At 42.3% G+C, this 22,108-nt stretch overlaps 1 protein-coding gene across 3 annotated transcripts in view; it reads right to left on the bottom strand.

Moving 5' to 3' along the window:
* ZNF713 (zinc finger protein 713) overlaps nt 1-22,108 on the bottom strand; it is a 47,548-nt gene that overhangs the window by 18,263 nt on the left and 7,177 nt on the right. For 2 of the 3 annotated variants that reach the window (XR_007147945.1, XM_047839534.1), the window contains exon 2: nt 16,640-16,728. Coding sequence is in view for 2 of the 3 variants with exons in the window: in XM_047839534.1 (XP_047695490.1) it covers nt 16,640-16,726 (87 nt within the window). In the remaining variant the exon portion in view is untranslated. Of the gene's footprint in view, nt 1-16,639; nt 16,729-18,792; nt 19,035-22,108 lie in introns of those variants that run through there. The other variant, XM_047839535.1, reaches the window with a different exon arrangement.

Here is a 22,108-nt window from a genome sequence, read left to right on the forward strand (position 1 = left end):
TCAAACTGATCTTTTATAAGGGTTCTATCAATTTACATGCTATAACAATCTATTGTTGCATAACAAACTACTCCAAAGTTTAGTAGCTCAAAAGAACAATCATTTATTTTGTTTACAAAATCTGAAACATGGGCAAGACTCAACGAGATTAGCTCATCTTTGTCCCATTTGGTTTCAGCTGGGATGGCTCAACTTTGGGCTGTAGGAATCACTTGTAAGATGGCTTGCTCATATGGCTGACAAGTTGGCTGTCAGATGGTGCTCAGACAGGTGTCTCAGTTTCTCTCTGCATGGGTCTCTCAACAGGGTGCTTCTGACTTCTTCATGGGATAGTAGTTGGATCCTGAGTGTAAAATTCCCAAAAGGACCACCTTTTATGACCAAGCTTCAGCAGTCACATTGTTCACTTCCACTATAGTCACAAGCCTATGAAACTGCCCAGATCCAAGGGAAGATACAGACCCTTACCTCTTAATGGAAAATTTTTCTTTCTTTCTTCATTTCTTTCTTTCTCTTTCTTTCTCTTTCTTTCTTTCTTTCTTTCTTTCTCTTGTTCTCTTTCTTCTTTCTTTCTTCTTTCTTTCTTTCCTTTCATTCTTTTCTTTCTTTCTTTCCTTTCATTCTTTTCTTTCTTTCTTTCTTTCTTTCTTTCTTCTTTCTTTCCTTTCATTCTTTTCTTTCTTTCTTTCTTTCTTTTTTATTTTTTTTTTAATTTTTTTGGAGAGAGAGAGAGAGGCAGAGGGAGGGGAGAGAAAGAATCTTAAGCAGGCTCCACACTCCGTACAGAGCCCTATGTGGGGCTCAATCTCACAGCTGTGAGATCATGACCCGAGCTGAAATCAGGAATTGATGCTTAACTAAGCCACCCAAGCTCAGATGGAAAGAGTTTTCAAGTCACATTATAAGAGGAGTCTGTGGGATGGGAGAGATTATGCCATTTGTGGAAATACTCTCTGCCACAGTATATCTTCTAGAATATAAAAATTCACATTCCTCCCACATGCAAAATATACCCATCTTCTTCCCCTAAGCCCCCAAGTTTCATTCCATTATGGCATCAGTTTGAAGTCCAGGATCTTGTCATCTAAATTAGGTCCACATACAGATAAGGATCTTAGAGTGTAGTTCCTCATGTTTGGTTCCTTGAATGATTTCTGTCTATACTATGACCTGTGAACTAAAGAAGTAGTTATTTGGTCCCATCCTGAACTCCTCCCCCCACCCCCAATTTACAGTGGTAGGAAAGGCACAGAAAAATCACTGGAGGTATCCCCATTCAAGTAAATAGCTGTTCATTGTAGTTCTAAAATGTAGCTGAACTGTGCACATGTTGAGAGGTGTGAATGGGAAAGTTTCATTTTCAAATCCAGTAACTCTCGGTTTCTTTATATTTAACGGACCTTTTTTTAGCCTATATTTTTCCTTTTACATTTTACTTTAGGTAGCCAGAAGCTAAAGCAATCAGGGATTTCAATTTTCTACGTGAAAATCTCCTTAGATAGATCATTGGGTTCATTAAGTATATTTCCTATTTTCCTTATTATGAAGGTGACAACATTGCCCATTATTTCTTCTTTGAGGATGTTGTTTCCTCTTCAGGTGGGCTTCTCCAAGGACTGTCTGGTGCTCTTACTGGCAAGGTAGCTGGGTTTAGAGCAAGCATCCCAAGAGAATGAGGTGGAAGACTTATTGCTTTTTGACTTGCCTTTGAAGTCACAAAGCTTTACTTCCACTGGTCACAGACCTGCCCAGAGTCATTGGAGGGAATACATACCTCAATGTCTCTTGATGCAATGAGTATCAAAGTCACACTGTAAAGGAAGTGTTTCTGATGGGAGATGTTTTGGCCACTTTTCTGAAAAGGCAAGTTGCCACACACTTATACCAGCAATGTAAGAGAGTGCCTGTTTCCCCAAAGCTTTGCCAAGAGATTATGTGACCAGCTTGTGGAAATATCAAACTCATGGCACATATGAAGCTTGGTGATAAAATATCAAGCTTCTCTAGTTTTATTATTTTAAGCTTCTCTAGTTTTAATTTAAACTTTCTCTTGTTACGAGTATATTTGACATTTTCTTTAGGATCTACCTGAATTTTCTTTCCTGTGAATTGTCTTTTTATGTTATTTGTACATTTTTTATTGGATTCATAATCTCTTATTGATTTAGAGAAGTGTTTTATATATTTCAAAAATTAGCCCACTGTTAATTTGAGTGGCAAAATGTTTTTCATCATTTGACAATGTCTTTTTACTTTGCTTATAGTTTTCTTATCATGCAGACTTTTTGGGTATTTTTAAGGAGTTGAGTCCATCAATCTTTTCTTTTATGGTTTCTGGATTCCCAGTAATTATAAAACCTTTTCTCAGTGAAGGAATTCTCCCATTTTTTAAATTGATGTATAATTGAGATACATTATGTCAGTTTCAGGTATACAACCTAATGATTTGACATTTGTATACATTGCAAAATGATCACCACATTAAGTCTATTTATCATCTGTCACCATACAAAGTTACCACACTTTTTTTTTCTTGTGATGAGTTTTGCTTTCTTAGCAACTTTCAAATTTGTAATATAATATTATTGACTAAAATCCCCCCACTGTACGTTACATCCCCATGACTTATTTTGTAACTCAAAGCTTATATTTCTTTATCTCCTTCACTCTTTTTGCCCACCTCCCAACTCCCCTCCCCTCTGGCAACCACCAATCTGTTCTCTGTATCTATGAGTTTTGGGGTTTTTTTTGCTTGTTCATTTGTTTTGTTTTTTAGATTCCAGATGTAAGTGAAGTCATGTAATATTTATCTTTCTTGGACTCATTTCATTTAGCATAATACTCCTGAAGTCCATCAATGTTGTCACAAATGGCAAGACTGCATTTTTTTTTATGGCTGACTAGTATTCCCTTGTGCACACACACACACATACATACATACATGTACACACACACTACATCTTTTTAAAAATGTTTATTAATTTTTGAGAGACAGGGAGACACAGAGTGCAAGCAGGGGAGAGGCAGAGAGAGAGGGAGACACAGAACCTGAAGCAGGCTCCAGGCTCTGAGCTGTCAGCACAGAGCCTGATGCAGGGGTCCAACCCATGAACTGTGAGATCATGACCTGAGCCAGAGTCTAACGCTCAACTGACTGAGCCACTCAGGAGCCCCCTACATCTTCTTTATCCATTGATGGGACATTTAGGTTGATTCCATATCTTGGTTATTACAAACAATGCTGCAAAGAACATAGGGGTGCATATATCTTTTTGACTTTGTGTTTTTGTTTTCTTCATATAGATACCCAGAGGTGGAACTGCTGGGTTGTATGGTAGCTCTATTTTTAATTTTTTTAAGAGTTTATTTATTTATTTATTTTGAGAGAGAGAGAGAGAGAGAGAGAGAGAGAGATGGAAGAAAGGACAGAGGGAGGGAGAGATCACATGCATGAACCAGGGAGGGGCAGAGAGAGAGGGAGAGAGAATCCCAAGCAGCCTCTGTGCTATTAGCATATAGCTCGATGTGGGGCTTGATCTCATGAACTGCAAGATCATGACCTGAGCTGAAATCAAGAATTGGACACTTGCCTGAGCCATCCAGGTGCTCCTATTTTTAATTTTTGAGGAACTTCCATACTGTTTTCCACAGTAGCTGCACTAATTTCAATTCCCACCAACAGTGCACAAGGGTTCCCTTTTCTCCACAGCCTTCCCAACACTTGTTAGTTTTTGTCTTTCTGATAATAGTCAATCTGACAGGTGTGAGGTGATATCTCATTGTGATTTTGGTTTGCATTTCCCTGATAATTAGTGATGTCGAGCATCTTTTCATGTGCCTATTGCCTTTCTGTATGTCTTCTTTGGAAAAATGTCTATTCAGATCGTCTGTCCATTTTAAAAATCAGGTTGCTTGTTTTTCTGTTACTGAGCTGTATGAGTTCTTTATATGTTCTGGATATTAACCCATTATCTGATATGTTATTTGCAAATATCTTCTCCCATTCAGTAGGTTCCTTCTTATTTTGTTTTGTTTTATTTTATTTTTAAAAAATATTTATTTATTTTTGAGAAGAGAAAGCAAGTGGGGAGGTTCAGAGAGACAGGGGGACAGAGGATCTGAAACCGTCTCTGCTCTGACAGCAGGGAGCCAGATGGGGACTTGAACTCACCCGTGAGATCAAGACCTGAGCTAAGGTCAGATGCTCAACTGGCCAAGCCACCCAAGTGCCTTAATATGTACCTTTTTAATTTTGTTGATGGTTTCTTTCACTGTGCAGAATCCTTTTAGTTTGATGTAGTCCCATTTGTTTATTTTTGCTTTTGTAGCCATTGTTTCTGGAGTCAGATCCCAAAAAATATCACTAAGACCAATGTCAAGGAGCTTACCATCTTTTTTTTCTTCTAGCTATTTTGTGGTGTCTGGTGTTACAACTTCCATTTTTTCTTGTAATACTTTTAGGCTTAATTTTTCATATTTAAATCTTTGACCCATTTGAAGACTATTCTTTTTGTTCTTCCAAGTTTTAAATTCCAAATAGTTAACATACACTGTAATATTAGTTTCACATGTAGGATTTAGTGATTCATCACTTACATAGAATACCCAGTGCTCATCACAAGTGCCCTCTTTAACACCCATCACCCTTCATCACCCATCACCCGTCATCCTCCCACCTACCTCCCCTCCAGCAACTCTCAGTTTGTTCTCTATAGTTAAGACTCTGTTTTATGGTTTGTCTCTCTCTTCCCACCTGCCCCTCCCATGTTCACCTGTTTTGTTTGCAGACTATTTTGATGTAAAGTATGAGGTATGGATTCAACTTTACCTTTTTCTAGATGGCTCTCCAGAAATGCCAACATCAATTATTGAATAAACTATCTTTTCATCACTGGTTTGAGATAACAATCTTCATCATATGAAAATTTCTATTTTTCTTTCTTTCTTTTTTAAAGTTTACTTAATTATTTTGACAGAGAGAGAAAGAGAGAGAGAGAGAGAGAGAGAGAGAGAGAGAGAGAGAATCCCAAGCAGGCTCCACATTGTCAGAGCAGAGTCTGACACAGGGTTCTAACTCATGAACTGTGAGATCATGACCTGAGCTGAAACCAAGAGTTGGACACTTAACTGACTAAGCCACCCAGGCGCCCCACAAATTTCTATTTTTCAAAAAATATTCAGTGCTTCCTTATGTGACAATCATGGTGCTTGAGTGTCACAGATCCTGGGTCTAGAGTTCTCTCTTGTTCAGTAAGAGAGCAGGTCGCAGAATTAAAACGCGACAGAGGCTAATGTTCTGAGGAGACAAGAGCCCCGAGTAAGGGTCCTTGCTCTGTTTTTATTAAAATCAGAAGTCTTATTGTTGGAGAAATGAATAAAGTGCTGCACTAAAGATGGCCGACGGGACTAAAACAAGCTCTGGTCTCTAGCTTAGAGACCCCTCTTCCGGGTTCTTCTTGCCCTGTTTGCTGTGAGCATGAAAACCCCCACAGATATGGAAGCTGACAACTATAAATTACCCTTCCCACTTGCATTCAGGCTCAGATCTTTGGAGAAAGTCTCCTCTGAGCCCGCTGGTGTTAAATAAATCTCTGAACCACCAAGATCTCCAAGTGCCACTTGTTTTTTCTGCCAGTGTTCCAGCTTGGTTCTGTAACATATTTGGTTGCCTGACCAGGAAACCCAACCGTGCTGTCCCATTGTTGCCACCGGTTTGGAAGAACGGTAAGGCGGTGACAGAGCGAGGAATCGCAAAGAAGGCGCGCCCTGCCTGAATTTTGGCAGTCTCCTATTTGGTCGCCTCAGGCTGGCCCCGCTCCGTCATTCCCACCGGACTCAAAGAGGCTGGTAGGTGAGGACCTGGACCCGACGTCGGAACCAGTAAGGCCGGGGCCCCAAAGTAGTCAGGCCCATCCAAAAGGGTGGATGGGGGACCCGATCACTCCCCAGAGACTTTAGCACTCTCACGGGTAGAAAATTTTGCAGGAGGGAATGTAATAGCCTCTGGTGTGTGTGTGTGTGTGTGTGTGTGTGTGTGTGTGTGTGAATGTGCAGCTCGGCCAGGCTTGCCAGTCGAGTTTGAGTTTGTAGCTCCATGGACAGGCACCCTTAAGGTCCCCAAAAGTCTACGGAGTCTGAGTGGGCTCTCCTGTATCGTGGTGAAAGCATACAGTCCAGGGCGGCATAAGAATAGACTCCAATTGCAAGTCACAAAGCTGAGTCCACTACAGCCAAGCCTCACCTAAAGTTTCCCTTGGGAACGTGACCAGTGGAGTATCTGATTGGTCGTCTCATCTGAGGGGATACCCTCCCTTTGTCTGTCTCTGCAACACCGAACACGAGAAAGGAATTAATAATGGGGTCAAAATAGAGTAAGCCTATGATTTTAGAGGTCATGCTCAAAAATTTTAAAAAGGGATTTTCAGGTGATTATGGGGTCAAAATGACACCTGGGAAGTTAAGAACCTTTTGTGAACTAGAATGGCCCATATTCAATGTAGGATGGCCCCTGGAAGGGATATTAGATGCTCAAATAGTGCAGCAGGTTTGGCTGATAGTCACTGGGAACCCAGGTCACCCTGATCAGTTTCCATACATCAACTCCTGGCTTGAAATTGCTTGAAATCCTCTGCCTTGGGTGCAATTCATCCATAGCAAGCAGAGCCAGGCAAAGGTTTGAGCTGTTTTATCCAAAGACTCCCCCAGGGAGCCAAAGAAGCAATCCACCACTCCTTTAGTGTTTGCAGGAGACCCAGAGGAAGATCCCATCTTTCCACCACCTTATGACTCACTGGGCTCCCTCCCCCCTTCCCCTGAGCTTGAAACTCCCTGCCCCCCCCCCCCCGTCTGTCTTTCCTCCTCCGCTGCTGCTGCCACCCATCCCTCCTCCCCTCCCAGACCCAGAGAACCCTCCCTACAAGGGCCAGCAGCCAGACTGCGCCCCAGACCCAGACCTAACACTCTCCAAATGCCTGTAAGGGAGACGAAAGAGCCTGAAAGACAGAATGAGGACAGAATAGTCCAGCCCAGCTGTTCCATGATGTATTATTATCAACCTTTCTCTACAACCAACCTCCTCAATTGGAAACATAACACTCCATCATACTCTGAAAAGCCACAAGCAATGGTCGACTTGATGGAGTCCCTCTTCCAGACCCACTAACCAACTTGGGAAGATTGTCAACAGTTACTCTGTACTCTGTTTAATACAGAAGAAAGAAGAAGCATGAGAGAAACATGACAGTACCTAGAAGATCACGCGCCTCTGGGGATCAATGACCCTGCTGTCTGGGCTCAAGCTGCTGCCCCTGATTTAATGCCCAACATGGGATTTCACCACAGAAGGAGGACAAGCCCACATCTGACAATACCAGGAAGCCCTCCTTCGGGGAATCTGAACTGGAGCCAAAAATCCCATGAACATGACTAAAATATTGTCAGTCACACAGCAGCCTGGGGAGTCTCCCAGAGACTACTATGAAAGACTATGTGAGGCATACCGTGTATACACTCCGTTTGACTCCCAGGCACCAGAAAGTCATCAAATGGTAAATACCTCTTTTGTGGCATAGGCTTCCCCAGATATCAGAAGAATACTCCAGAAGTTGGAGGGCTTTGCTGGGGTGAATATCACTCAGCTGATAGAGGTCACCAATAAAGTTTTCAGGAACAGAGAAGTTGCAGCCGAAAGAGAAGTGGATAGAAGACTAAAAAGAAGGCCACCTTTCTTGCAGCAGCACTGAAAGAAATAGACACTGCAAAGATGGGAAGACCCCAACCACCAAAAAGGGGGGAGCCCAGAGCCCCCTTAGCAAAGGACCAACGTGCATACTGCAAAGAGAAGGGACACTGGTAGAATGAATGTCCGAATTGGAAGGGGCCCTCAAAACCCAGCTGATATTGGGAGGAACCTCGAGGCGAGGACCTCATTGGTCTGGCCAGGATAGAATCAGACTGAGGGGGACAAGTCTGTTTCTCTTTTGGCCCCATGAGCCCACGGTTGAAATGAAAGTAGGCAGCTGAACAATAACTTTCATGGTTGAGACTGGGACTAAACACTTGGTTGTTACTTCCCCGGTAGCCCCTTTCAGCCAAAAGACAGCAACCATACTTGGAGCTACTGGGACATGGGCGATACAAGAGCTCTTCTGTCAAGCTCAACAATGTGAACTTGGGGGTCACAAGGTCTGGCATGAGTTCCTCTACTTACCTGACTGCCTGATTCCTCTCCTGGGCCAAGATCTGCTCTCCAAACTTGGGGCCAGATAACTTTTGAACCCACTGGACACACTAGCCTCCAATTAAACCCAAGGCAGAAGGAAACCCTGGTCTTGGTGATTACCCTGCCAAGGGAAGAAGAATGGAGACTATTCTGTGCCCAGGCCCTACCCTGTAACCCCTCAGAATTCAGGCTTACATTCCCCTCTGTATGGGCTGAAGAGAATACACTTGGACTAGCTTGGAGTCAGGCCCCCATCATTGTTGACCTGATCCCTGGAGCCCAACCTCAGAGACAAAGGCAGAACCCCTTCCACTTGAGGCTAGAATGGGTACACAAGAGCACCTGACCAAGCTCAGAGAGGAAGGTATTCCAATTGAGTGCCGATCAGCTTGGAATACCCCGCTCTTGCCAGTCAAGAAGCCAGGAGGAGGATACAGACCAGTACAGGATTTGAGGGCCATTAACAAAGTGACTGTTTCCTTACACCCAGTGGTTCTGAACCCATGTACTCTCCTCAGCCAAATTCCAGGGTCAGCCAGATGGTTTACATGCCTCAACCTAAAGGATGCTTTCTTCTGCCTCTGCCTGGCTCCTCAAAGTCAACCACTGTTTGCCTTTGAATGGACTGAGCCCGTTACAGGGTGCCAAATGCAGCTGACCTGGATATGACTTCCCCAAGGCTTCAAGAACTCACCCACTTTTTTGGGGGAAGCATTAGCTGCAGACCTCACCAGCTTTCCAAGGGAAACCAGAGGGTGTGTCCTCCTCCAATATGTAGGTGACCTCCTCCTTGCCAGCGACACCCAAGAAGGCTGTATGAAAGGTACCAAGGCCCTCCTGCAGCTCCTATCCTACTTGGGGTACCAGGCCTCTTGTAAAAAGGCACAGATTTGCCAGCAGCAGGTCCAGTACTTAGGCTTCTTCCTCACAAAAGGAAAAAGAAAACTAGGACTGGAAAGGAAGAAGGTTATCACCACACTGCCACAGCCCCAAACAAAATGAGGCTTGTGTGAATTTTTAGGGGCTGCAGGGTTCTGTCGCATTTGGATCCCTGGATTCTCAACCATAGCGAGGCCCCTCTATGACCTGTTGGGAGGGCCAGACTGGGAGCCCCTCACATGAACTGACGAGGCAAGGGCCGCTTTCACAGAAATAAAGTTGGCTCTGGGACGAGCCCCAGCCCTGGGCTTGCCCGACACAGAAAAGCCCTTTAACCTCTTTGTACATGAAAACGACAAAATAGCCCTTGGAGTGCTCACTCAGAGCATGGGGCCTTGGCAATGGCCAGTGGCCTAACTGTCAAACAAAACTTTATCCTGTGGCTGCAGGATGGCCACTGTGCCTCAGAGCGCTGGCAGCCACAGTCCTGCTCATCAAGGAGGCAGACAAACTCACACTGGGACACACACTTAATGTTAAGGTCCCACACTCGGTCATGTCCCTCATGAGTACCCAAGGATATCATTTCCTCTCCAATTCTCAGCTGACATAATACCTAGGCCTTCTCTATGAAAACCCAAGGGTCACTCTCAAAACAGTAAGAACACTAAACATGGCCACCTTCTTTCCCACGGAAGAGGGAGAACACGACCATGACTGTTCCGAAGTAGTGGATGAAGTCTACGCCAGCCGCCTGGACCTCCAAGACCAGGCTATAACAAACCCAGAGATCATCCTGTTCAGCAATGGGAGCAGCTATTTACAAGAGGACAGCCAAAGAGCAGGATATGAAGTAACCACAACCAGCGAAGTTCTGGATGCCGAGGCTTTGCCGGAAAGATGGTCGGCACAATGAGCTGAACTGTAAGCCTTAAACCCCAGCCCTCATCCTTAGCAAAGGTAAATGAGTTAACATCTACACAGTATGCCTTCACTACTGTGCATGTACACGGGGCCATCTATAAAGAAAAAAGACCTCCTTACTGCAGGGAAAGCTGCAGGGAAAACTATCAAAAACAAGGAAGAAATACTAAAGCTTCTTGAGGCTGTTTGGCTCCCAGACAAGGTAGCTATCCTACACTGTAAGGGACACCAGAAAGGAGATGACCCCATATCTCAAGGAAATTGCCTGGCTGACAAAACAGCCAGAGCAGCTGCCTGTGGTGATCTAGGTGAAGCTCCTCCCTACACTATGACTCTTGCACCCCAGAGGGAAGCCTCCCCACCCCTGTACACAAATGAGGAAAGAAGTTGGGCCTCGACAGAAGGGGGCACATTAAGCAAAGAGGGATGGTGGGTCATGCCAAATGGGCACATCTTTGTCCCGTTGTCTATGGGAAAACACCTAGTGAAGGAATATCACCAACTCACGCACCTAGGGAAAACTGCACCAGAGGCCCTCCTCAAAAAGAACTACTGTATCAGCCAGCTGCTGGCATTATGTTGAGCTGTCAGTGAACGATGTGTAACGTGTGCCAAAAACAATGCTTGGTCTGCCCCACGGCCCCCGCCTGGCACACAAAGGAGGGAAGCCACCCCTTTCGAAGATTTAGAGGTGGACTTTACTGACATACAATCAAATAAAGGATTCAGGTACCTTTTTGTAATCATCTGCACATATTCGGGATGGGTCGAAGCATTCCTGATCAGAATAGAATGAAGTCGCGAGGTGGCCAAAGCTCTTCTATGGGAGATTGTGCCTCGGTTTGGTCTACCCTTAACCATACACAGTGATAATGGACCTGCGTTTGTGGCAGACATTATACAAACCCTGACAAAGTCCCTTAACATTACCTGGAAACTGCACACTGCTTACCAACCCCAGAGCTCAGGGAAAGTAGAGCAGATGAATTGAACCCTCAAGGAAACCCTGGCTAAGTTCCACCAAGAGACTAATTGCCCAGGGCCAGATTTACTACCGCTGGCCCTCTTGCATGCCCGATGCATGCCTGGGGCACTAGGATTCTCCCCTTTTGAGTTATTATATTGGTGACTCCCCATGTTTAGGAAAACTCTCAGGAGACCTACACCAGATTGGAGACAAGGGAATAAGAGAACAGCTCCAGACCTTGGGGGTAGTCCTAAACAAGTTACAGAGATACACCATAGAGAGGGCCCCAATTTCCTTAGGGACTCTCATTCACCCCTTTCTGCCAGGAGACTCTGTGTGGGTCAAAGATTGGAAGAGGGAACGTCTTAAACCACGGTGGACTGGGCCTCATACTGTTATTCTAACAACTCCTACAGCCCTTAAAGTTTCAGGTGTTACCCCATGGGTCCATCAATACAGAGTTAAGAAGGCCAGCTCAGAAGAACCCACAACTTGGTGAAGTGATCCAGATCCAGTCAACCCGCTTAAACTGACCCTCAAAAGGGACACTGGCCCCTGAGACCTCCAGCCCTGCTCCAGCCACACCCTGGCTGTCCTGCGCACAGCAGAAGCTTGAGGAATCAACACATGAACCTATCCCAGGGGTTTGGATGCAACTCTGCCAGCCCTTGCCCCTTACTGGTGTCATAGCACTAATCTTACATCTTTTAAAAATTATTTTTTTTTACATTAATTTATTTTTGAGACAGAGCACAAGTGGGGGAGAGGCAGAGAGAGAAGGAGACACAGAATCTGAAGCTGGCTCCAGGCTCTGAGCTGCCAGCACAGAGCCCGATGCGGGGCTCGAACTCATGAACTTTGAGATAGTGGCCTGAGCTGAAGTTGGACGGTCAACCGACTGAGCCACCCAGGTGCCACCTAATCTTACTTCTTACTGTTGGGCTGATAGAGACTGCACCAACAAGCTGGACATGAGACAAAAGATGCATGCTGGGTCTCACATACCTCTTCTGGATGGGAGGATTATTAAGTATTGCCTGCATATTATGATAACCTCTCTCACCCTCTCAACTGTTGCTTACCCACTTTGCTCCCAGGATTGTTATGTGACAATAAAGGGGTCAAGGGCATTCAGCGCCTTCACCTCCCTCCACAAAGATTGCTACAAGGGAGAAACATTCTCTGTCAGTCACCCGGTGCCCCACGGACTAAGTATTGGACCGCAGAGATAACCCAAAATGTTAGGAACCCATGTCACAACAAGGGCCTCCAGAGAGGGAAGCTTGCTACCTTACCTTACCTTCCTCAATGAGGGATCTCGGACGGGGGAGGTATGCAAGACACAGCCCTTCAAAAGCTTATAAAGGATACCCAGGATAGGGTAATATAACCCATAAAGGTGACCATTCCCCCAGCAGCCTACCAGGGTTTGAACCTTTCAGCCTTCAATCAGATGTTTACCAATTCCCCACTCCAGTGTTGGACTAACACTACTCTACAAGTCCTCCATAAAATAGGTAATCACACCCAAACCTGCTGGATGTGTTTGCCCCTCAGCAGAAGGGCTTACTTAGCCACTCCTATCCGTTTGACTTGTGAAGCTTCTGAAAATCTCAAAACCAACACTTCTGTCTTAATTGGACCCCTGGCCCCTGGGATCCGTCTCACAAATGCTGACAATCTAATCTGTACAGTCCCTGAAGGTATGAATGGTAACTCTCTATACAGAAGAAATATAACCTTAAAGAGGAATACAACCCTATGTTCAACCCCTGGGTTGTTCTATCTATGTTCTAATTCAGCCTACCAATTGCTTAGAGGCCAACTGGACTCAGATATGTTATTCCGTCTTCCTAACCCCAGAGATATCCATATACACTGAAGATCAGTTCCTAACAGCCTTTAGCCCCAAGTCCTGGACTAAACAGGTAATCCTGCTACTCATTCTGATAGGAGCAGGAATTGAGACAGGAATAGGGACTGGAATAGGGGGCACAGGTTCATCCGTAGGACTGTACCATAGACTATCTCAAGAGCTGAATGAAGACATGGAACAGGTGGCAGATTCTCTGGTAACCTTACAAAGCCAAATAAACTCTCTGGCAGCAGTGACCCTCCAAAATAGGAAAGCCCTCAACCTCCTCACTTCAGAAAAAGGAGGGAATTGCATCTTTCTGGGGGAGGAATGTTGCTATTTCATAAATCAGTCAGGAATAGTTACAACTAAGGTTAAGGAGCTCAAGGAAAGAATTCAACATAGACAACAGGAAAATATCAATCAATGGAAAGGATGGGATCTCACGGATTGGGGATCCTGGCTTTCTGCCCTGATGGGGCCTCTCCTCTCCATAATTTTACTTATATCCATTGGCCCCTGTATACTGAATGCCATGATACATTTTATTGAAAACACTGTTGCTTGCCAAACTACTGCCCATATCTTAGCCTTCTGAGAGTACCAACCTGTAAAACTGAAAGGTGATGCCTACTAAAAGTTTTTTTAAAAGGCATCAAAAGGGGGAATGTTGGAGAAGTGGATAAAGTACACCAAAGATGGCTGATTGGACTAAAACAAACTCTGGTCTCTAGCTTAGAGACCCCTCCTCTGGGTTCTTCCTTTGTTTGCTGCAGCATGAAAACCAACCCTCCCTCCCCCAACACACACACAAATATGGAGGCTGATAACTATAAATTACCCTTCCTGCTCGCATTCGGGGCTCAGATCTTTGGAGAAACGGTCTCCTCTGAGCCCGCCGGTGTTAAATAAATCTCCAATCCACCAAGGTCTCCAAGTGTTGCTTGGTTTTTCTGCCAGCGTTCCAGCCTGATTCTGTAACAAACTGAGCCACTCAAGCGCCCCTTCTCCACCTAGTTGTAAGTTATTATTTTCTATCATGTACAATGTGGTAGTAGCTTCCTAAGTGGTTCTCTCCCCCTTCCTTTCTTGCCTGTCAAAAATTCATTTGTTATATAGCACACATCTGGGTGATCTTTAAAGTGGAATTCAGTTAATTATTATGTTACTATCCTGCTTAAATTCCCCCAAGGCTTTCTACCTCATTTAGAATAAAACCCAAACTTTTCTTGCATAAGAAAGTCCTGCATACTTAGGCCATGTATACTTCTCCAAGCTTATCTCAAGTCATTCTCTCCCTCCCTCCACTCCAACAATGGTGGCCTTCTTTTAACTTCTCAAATATACCCATAGCTTTTACACATGATGTTAAATGCTCTTTTTCACTTACTTCTTTTAACACTTGTATAACCTTTACATTTCACCTTAAATTTCACTTCCCCAGAGAGTTTTTTCTTGATTCCCTAAAGCACATTCACAGCCTCTTATTCTTATTTTGTATAATAAACACCTCAATTTGCAAGTGAGTGGACGTTTCTGTTAGACTCTAAGCAACTTGGATTTAGGAACGTCTATTTTGCTTACTGATGTATATCTGATGCCAAGCACAATTTCTGGTACATAGTAGCTGCTCAAAAAATACTTGATGAATTAACCATCTTTCTTTTTTCTTTTTTAAGTTTATTTGGAGAGAGAGAGAGAGACAGAGACAGAGACAGAGAGACAGAAAGCGAGCGCTAACAGGGGAGGGGCAGAGACAGAATCCCAAGCAGGCTGTCCTGACAGCACAGAGCCCAACACAGGGCTCAATCTCATGAATCATGAGATCATGACCTGAGCTGAAATCAGGAGTCTGTAACTTAAGTGACTGAGCCACCCAGGTGCTTCTGAATCATCTTCTTTCTTAACATAATAAGTGGTTCTGGAAAATTAAAACAAACTTCTTTGGCTAGAATGCCAAGAAGCAGATATGTCACCTTAGTTCTTGATGTCTTTCTATTCCTGTCTGTGGGGAGCCTTATAATTAAGAATAAACCTAATAAATCTATTCCCTGCAACCCAAAGATTCCCAAAGCACTAATGTACCAAATAAACGCTCAGCTCCAGCTGCCAGTCTTCTTATTGTCCCTGCTCTTGCACAAGTTTTATTTCCTGTCTGCAGTGCTCCTGTCTACTTTAGTCCCCAAATTCTACCCAATATCAGCACAAATTCAAACTCTATCTTCTTCATGAAGTCTACCCTCATCATTCTGGTCTCAAACAGATTTCTCCCTTCTCTGAGTACCTGGTGTATTTTGTTGCATTCTACACTCATAGGAGCATCCAACATTACACTTTTTTAAGTGCTGTATGGTGTAGACCTGTAAAAATCTCCTCCAATGAATTTATTGGCTACCTACAGATAATGATTATTTATTTCATATAATTTGGGACAAGAGAAGTCCTCCTTTTGAGGGAAACAAAGACAAGAAAAATGTAGTTTAAATTAAATCCCCTTACAGCTTGCAGACCACTGATAGATACCAGAGACCTGTAGTGTGTAACATTCCTCAAGGAGTTTGTGGCTGCCTTAATGCATTAATGTTTACATTTCATTACAATCTAAAAGCAACCTTATCTTGACAATAGCTAAGTCTTCAGGGTCCAGTAAGACCCTGCTTTCACCATACAGAAATTCCTTAGAAACTAATTTTTTCTTCATCTAACCCTGCTCCCTCCACAAACTTAAAAGTATATAATCAGTTGCTCCTCCCAATCCCAGTGCAGCTCTTTCTGCCCACGGGTCCTGTCCTCGTGCTTAAATAAAATCACCTTTTTGCACCAAAAAAAAAAAAAAAAAAAAAGTCTTGAGAATTCTTTCTTAGCCATTTGTTCATGAACCCCACTTCAAATTTCATCACTCCTATCTGAATTAATTGATACTGGTAGCTGCTGTGTTAAGCTAAAAAGCTGTTAAAGTTGAGATCCATAAAAGATATCTTAAACATTTTCATTTGAAATTATAAATGTATATTCATTTGCTCATCTTTTGATGCAAATCTAAGCCTCTTCTATGAGAGTGATTTTAATGATTGAGTGCCCATACCCATAATACATCAGTTTTTGTTTCATTAAAGTGGAACAAGCAAGTGACACTTGGGAAATTATACAAGTGTAGAATCCTCTGAGATTTTTATAATTTTACTTCAGTGTTTTACAGTTTTCTCACGCATAATTTGATAGCAATTAAAAAAAAAGTGGCATTTATAAGGTTTTTCCAAAGCATTCAACTAGTTTTCATAGAAACAACTCCTTGTCATAGTTACACCTTATCAGTTTACATAATACTTAAATTATGGAATAGTAACAACAGGCTTAAACAGATTTCGTAAGAGATACAAGAGATTCTTGATAAACACTGTCTTGTGGCAGATGTCCTCAGGTATATTTAATAATGTCATTAGCTCCAAGAAGTCATACTTGGGCATCATTCATTGTTTACAGAGAGAATGACAAGTGTTGTTTAAAGTCTGGTGAGCTGTTTAAGTAAAGGGTGATTAAAAGATAGTCAATGGCTTCTTTTGTTTCCTTTAAAACATCTAGAACAGACATGAGCCCATGATCTTGTAAAAATGCTGGAAGGAGAGAAGAGTTATAAAGGATATATAAGGCAAATGGGAAACATCTTACAGAGATTATCATTTGCCATAAAAGTCTAAAGGGCTCTGGATTCACAACTGAGAACTGAAAAATAAAAGTGCCCACATTCTTAGAACTATAACAGCATTTCTGAGGAGAATAAAAGTGAACTTACCTGAGACCTGACTATCTGTGATTCATCATTCATTTCCTTCTCTTCCATGTTCCCTCTTTGGGAAAGTATAACATTCTGAGAGGGCATAACTAAGAAAAAGAGCAAAGAAGCATCTGGTCAATACGTGATAACACTGAAACTAACTCTTAGAGTTTTTGCTTTGTGTTAGGATGGCAGTTTAGAGAGAAGCCCTCTAAGACATAAGCTCAAAGGCTGGATAACTTAACCATGACATTCTTGTTCTTCCAACATACTGAGGAATTCAGTGTAGGACTTTCTCTTATTGTGGCATATGGGAAGCTCAAGGAAGTTCAGTGATTTTCAGCCCTGGCTACACACTTGGGGGATGTTCTGAAAATGCAAATGCTAAGATTTGGATAAATCCAGTATTATACAAATTGGTCTACGATGACCCTGGGCAACAGCATTTTAAATTCTAAAGTCTCCAGGTGACTTCTAAGTAAGGAGATGAAAACCACTGATATGAGCTGATAGAGAAAACATATGTTGAGAGCCTGATCTTATTTTTAAGGGGATACATTCATCCCCAAACTCAAACTCCAGAGATCTTCTCTCCTTTACTCTCTTTAAGCTGATCTTCCTGGGCCATCTTGATCTTGGGGTTGTGAGTTAGAGTCCCATGTTGGGTGAAGAGATTACTTAAAAAGAAAATCTTTAAAGATGATTTTTCTAATACACAAAGGAGATTTCACTCTTCTCATTTTTCAAAATGTTCACCTTCCTGTTTGAGTACATGGATTCAGTCCTCCACCAGGATTACTACACCTCTTTGCAGTTCTTAAGTTATAATGCCATCAAAGCTTTGCTTTCTTCTAGAAGGACAGTCAGGAGATACACCAGTACTAACAGCTTCAGTGTCCTTGTCAGTCCCTGAAAGCTGATTTTCCAATGCCTTATGGAAAACACTCACTCCCAGGTATTAAAGGTGCTTCATCTCTGATGAGAACCTCAGGAGCCAATGGCTATCCACAAGAATGACTTCTCAGGGCAGCCACTCTCAGAATCTTGCCTTGTTCATGCAAGGTTGACATGTGGGGGTTCCTCAAAGTGGCTATTACTTTTTCCCCCTAAAGGCATCAGTCCTTCATGAACAGACTTCACTATGATACTCAAATCTCCCTTCTGACAGGAATCTTGTGAGATACTATATCAGGTGTAGCACATGTAATGAGATGCACCAGTCTTACAAAAGAAGTCCAGCAGTCTCAGTCACTTAGTGACCTAGAGAGTCTGTAAAGAAACATACAAACTATCTGTTCATACTTCATAGTATGGTGTGGAATTTTTAAAAACAATCAAAAAGCATTTCTAGAATTTCTCAGATTCACACATTACAAAAAGCAGATATATACAGATCCATCAACCAAAAACAAACTTTAGCTTTAGTTCTTACCCATCCTCTTCTCAGAATAGAAAACATGTGGTCCGTGCCTAGTGAAAGATTTTCAGAAGACTTTCACCAACATCAACAACAGAGCAAAATATCTTGATCTGCTGATAAGCATGAAAGAAAACATTCTTTTTTCTGTTCACAATGTTTGGCCTGAAAAATTTCTCTCAAAAGCTAGTGATGGTATTAAAGAATGAAGTCATTCCTGAGAAGTAAGTTTTTTTAAGAAGAGAAAATCACAGTTCCAGTGGAATGGCCTTGTTAGATAAGGAAGCCAATCACTGCCCAAGATAGGGCATGAATTTAACATTTTACAACCAGTTGACTAAGAGGTACACCTTTCAGGAGTAATTTAAAAGCATTTTAAGAATCAGGGCCTGGGGCACCTGGGTGGCTCAGTCGGTTAAGCATCCAAATTCAGTTCAGGTCATGATGTCATGGTTTGTGGGTTCAAGCCCAGCATCGGGCTCTGTGCTGACAGCTCAGAACCAAGAGCCTGCTTCAGATTCTGTGTCTCCCTCTCTCTCTCCCCCTCCCCTGCTCTCTCTCTCTCTCAAAAATAAATAAACATTAAAAAAACAACAACAACAGGTCCTATTTCACCAAGCAAAAGCTCTAAAAGGGTCCTATTCTCTGAAGAGCCAGACAGAATCTATGAGAATGCTCTGATGGTTTCAACCCAATCACCTCAAAACCACTTACAAAATAATAAATAATCACAATAATAAAAAACAGCATTTACCAAGTTAGGCAGAACAGGGTTTCTCCTTCATATGTGTGAACCCAAGGGGATGTCAAATATATATTGCTTGCAAACTTAGTTATTTGAGAATTTTCTTATGGCATCTGATGAGACTAAGTTTCCAGAGAACACACGTTGGAAGCACTGATTTAGTTCTCAGCTTTTTGGTTTAAAGGAGGATTCTGAAGCTGAAGATCATAGAACTAAGTGAAAGAGCTGGTTCTAGAACCTAGGTCTCCTGGTTCACAGCCCTAGGTTCCTTCTAGTATACTCTGAAGTTCTTCTTAGTACCTGTTCTCTCCCTTTTCATTTTTTAATCTGATCCCCTTCTGAAAATTTCCCTTTTAATTCCTGTATTGGAAACACACACACATAAAACCCCCCAAACCAACCACTCTCCACCCCCAAACTATGTGTAATTTTTCATACAATACACATGTAGTCCTTTCCAGAGAAGCCTGTGGTATCACCACAGGCTTTTTCAAATATGTAACCATGATGGCTTGGAAAGTAAGGAATTCCCATGACTGCCTAAGGAATACTAAAATTATAATCAATTCAGATGAAGAATGACTTCCGGCTTAACACCCTTTTTCCTCCAAGCTTTTCCAAAAATCTGAGTGAACTTCCTTGACCATGTATATATTAACGTATATATACATGTCCAGGTTCCACCCAAAAACTGTTGAGATGAAGTCCGGCATCTATACATTTTTTAAGTGCCTCACAAGTGATTTTTAAGCAAGCAGGAATTCAGAACCATTATCAGAGCCTCTAATTTTGTTAACTTCTTCAATGCCAGTGATTTTCACCATCATTCTACTTCTGTCACCCACTTCCGGTGCCATAGTAGTTCTGAAGTTTCTTCCCTTACAAAATGCTAGACTATGAACCAGGAAACCTTATGTTATAGACTGCATGGGGAAGAAAGTGAAGACAGGGGTGGCTTGGGGTGCCTGGGTGGCTCAGTCGGTTGGGTGTCCAACATCGGCTCAGGTCATAATCTCGCTTGTGAGTTCAAGCCCCACGTCGGGCTGGGTGCTGACAGCTCAGAGTCTGGAGCCTGCTTCAGATTCTGTGTCTCCCGCTCTCTCTCTCTGTGCCCCTCCCCCGCTCATGCTCTGTCTCTCTCTCAAGAAGTAAACATTAAAAAAAAAAAAAAGACAGGAGTGGCTTAGTATAGGGGAAAAATAGAAAAAAAGAGCAATGTTTATCAAAGTGTGGTCTGCAGATCACTTGAATCACACAGCATTTGCTGAAAAGCAGATTCACTGGTTCAATCCCAGACCTAATGAAATGGCATCTCTGGGGGAGTATTCTTGGCCCAGGGATTTGCCTTAAAAAATATTTCTTCTCTAGGATCAAACCATTCTCTCCAGCCTCCCTACAGGCCTGAATCTAGCATATATCTTCTCAGTCCTTGATCTGCCATTTTATTGACTCCTCCTGTCATAATTTAAAACCATTTAAGATCTCTCCCAGCATTAAAAACTTTCACTGGCTATATGCCCTTTTGTAACTAATATCCATTCTTTTTTCAAGGCTACAACTCTTCAAAGGATTGTTAGTACTTGTCTCTACTTCTTCATTACCCATTTATTTTTCAATTATCTATGATCTTTCTTCTGTTTTGCCATCAGCACACCGCTAAAATTGCTCTGGTTAGGAATGTCAACAACACTTTTGTTCATGCAATGGGCTTTATTACTTCCTGAGCTCTGATGGGTCTCTGACATTACTAACAGCTGTGTTTTGCTTTATGTCCACAGTCTTTCTCAGCAGGCTATGCTCTAGTCCCTTTTCCTCTGCCTACCATTTACATATTGTTGTTCCTTAGGAGTTTTCAATATCTATCTTTGTTCCCTCCACAGGTGAAGTAAACGAATCTTTAAAGGTATACAAATCTGATCATATCAGTCCCTTATTTGAAATTCTTCAGTGGCTCCCTACTGCTCTTAGGCTGGAATACAAAGCCATAAAAAATCCTGTGACCTGCTTCCTGATCTTTCAAGCCACTCCCCTGCTTGCTTCTGAGATTTCATCTACACAGCTCTGCTTTTAAGTCCTTAAATGTGTCCTGTGTGGTATCTCCCCTCCTCCACTCCAGATGATACTTACTCTTCCTTCAGGTCTCAGTTTAAATCAAGGAAGATTTTTGATATCAAGACATGTGAGGTCCCTCATTTACACCTTCCTTTTTTTTGGTAGCACTTTTTATCATTGTTAATTATTTGTAGTCATCATTTTTATTTATACCTCACCATTGTGTGATGTTAACCTCCATGAAGACAGGAATCTTTTCTGTCTTATTTACTATTCCACTTTTAATACTTTCAGTATGTGGCTCATAGTAGGCACTCAGTATCTGCTAAATGAGTAAATGAAAGGGTTCTTCTGTTTCCTCTTCTATTTTTTATTTTTAACTTATTTTGAACCAATTTTAGACTTACAGTAAAGTTACAAGAATAACACACAATTCCCACATACAATTCACCCTACTTGTCCAAATGTTAACATTTTATATGCCTATAGTACGATGATCAAAACAAGGAATTTAAATTGGTACAATACTATTAATTCAAACTACTCAAAATTTACTAGTTTCTCTAGTAGTATTTTTTCTTTGATCCAGGATCCCACATGGAATTTAGTTGTTTTTTCCCTTTGTCTTCTCCAATCTGTAAGTTCCTCAGCCTTTCTGTCTTTCTTGAGCTTAATACTTTTGAAGAGTACTGATGAGTTATTTTGCAGTGTCCCTCAATTCGGGTTTGTCTGATGTTTTCTCATGGTTGGAATGAAGCTAAGTATTTTTGGCAAGAATAACACAGAAGTGATCTTTTATCTTTTACATCGCATTAATGGGTTTATGATGTTGGTACACTTCATTAATGATAATGTTAACCTTTATCACTTGGTTAAGGTGGTGTTCACCTGGCTTCCCTACTGTAGAGCAACCATCTTTCCCTCTGTAGCTGATAAATATCTTGGGGAGATACTTGAAGATATAAATATCCTGATTCTTCTCAAACCCACTAACTTTAGCATCCATCAGTTTATCTTGTCTGCAACAATTAGTAATATAGTGTTGGTCTAATGGTGATTTCTCTATTTCTCTCTTTCCCATTAACTTATTTATGTATACATTTTTAATGTTTACTTCTGAGAGAGGGAGAGGGAGCTGGGGAGGGGCAGGGAGACAGGATCTGAAGCAGGCTCTGCGCTGTCAGCCAGCGCCTGACACAGGGCTTAAACCCATGAACTGTCAGATCATGACCTGAGCCAAAGTCTGACGCTTAAGCAACTGAGCCATCCAGGT

The sequence above is a fragment of the Prionailurus viverrinus genome, chromosome E3 (genome assembly GCF_022837055.1).
Source record: "Prionailurus viverrinus isolate Anna chromosome E3, UM_Priviv_1.0, whole genome shotgun sequence".
Taxonomy (NCBI): Eukaryota; Metazoa; Chordata; class Mammalia; order Carnivora; family Felidae; genus Prionailurus; species Prionailurus viverrinus.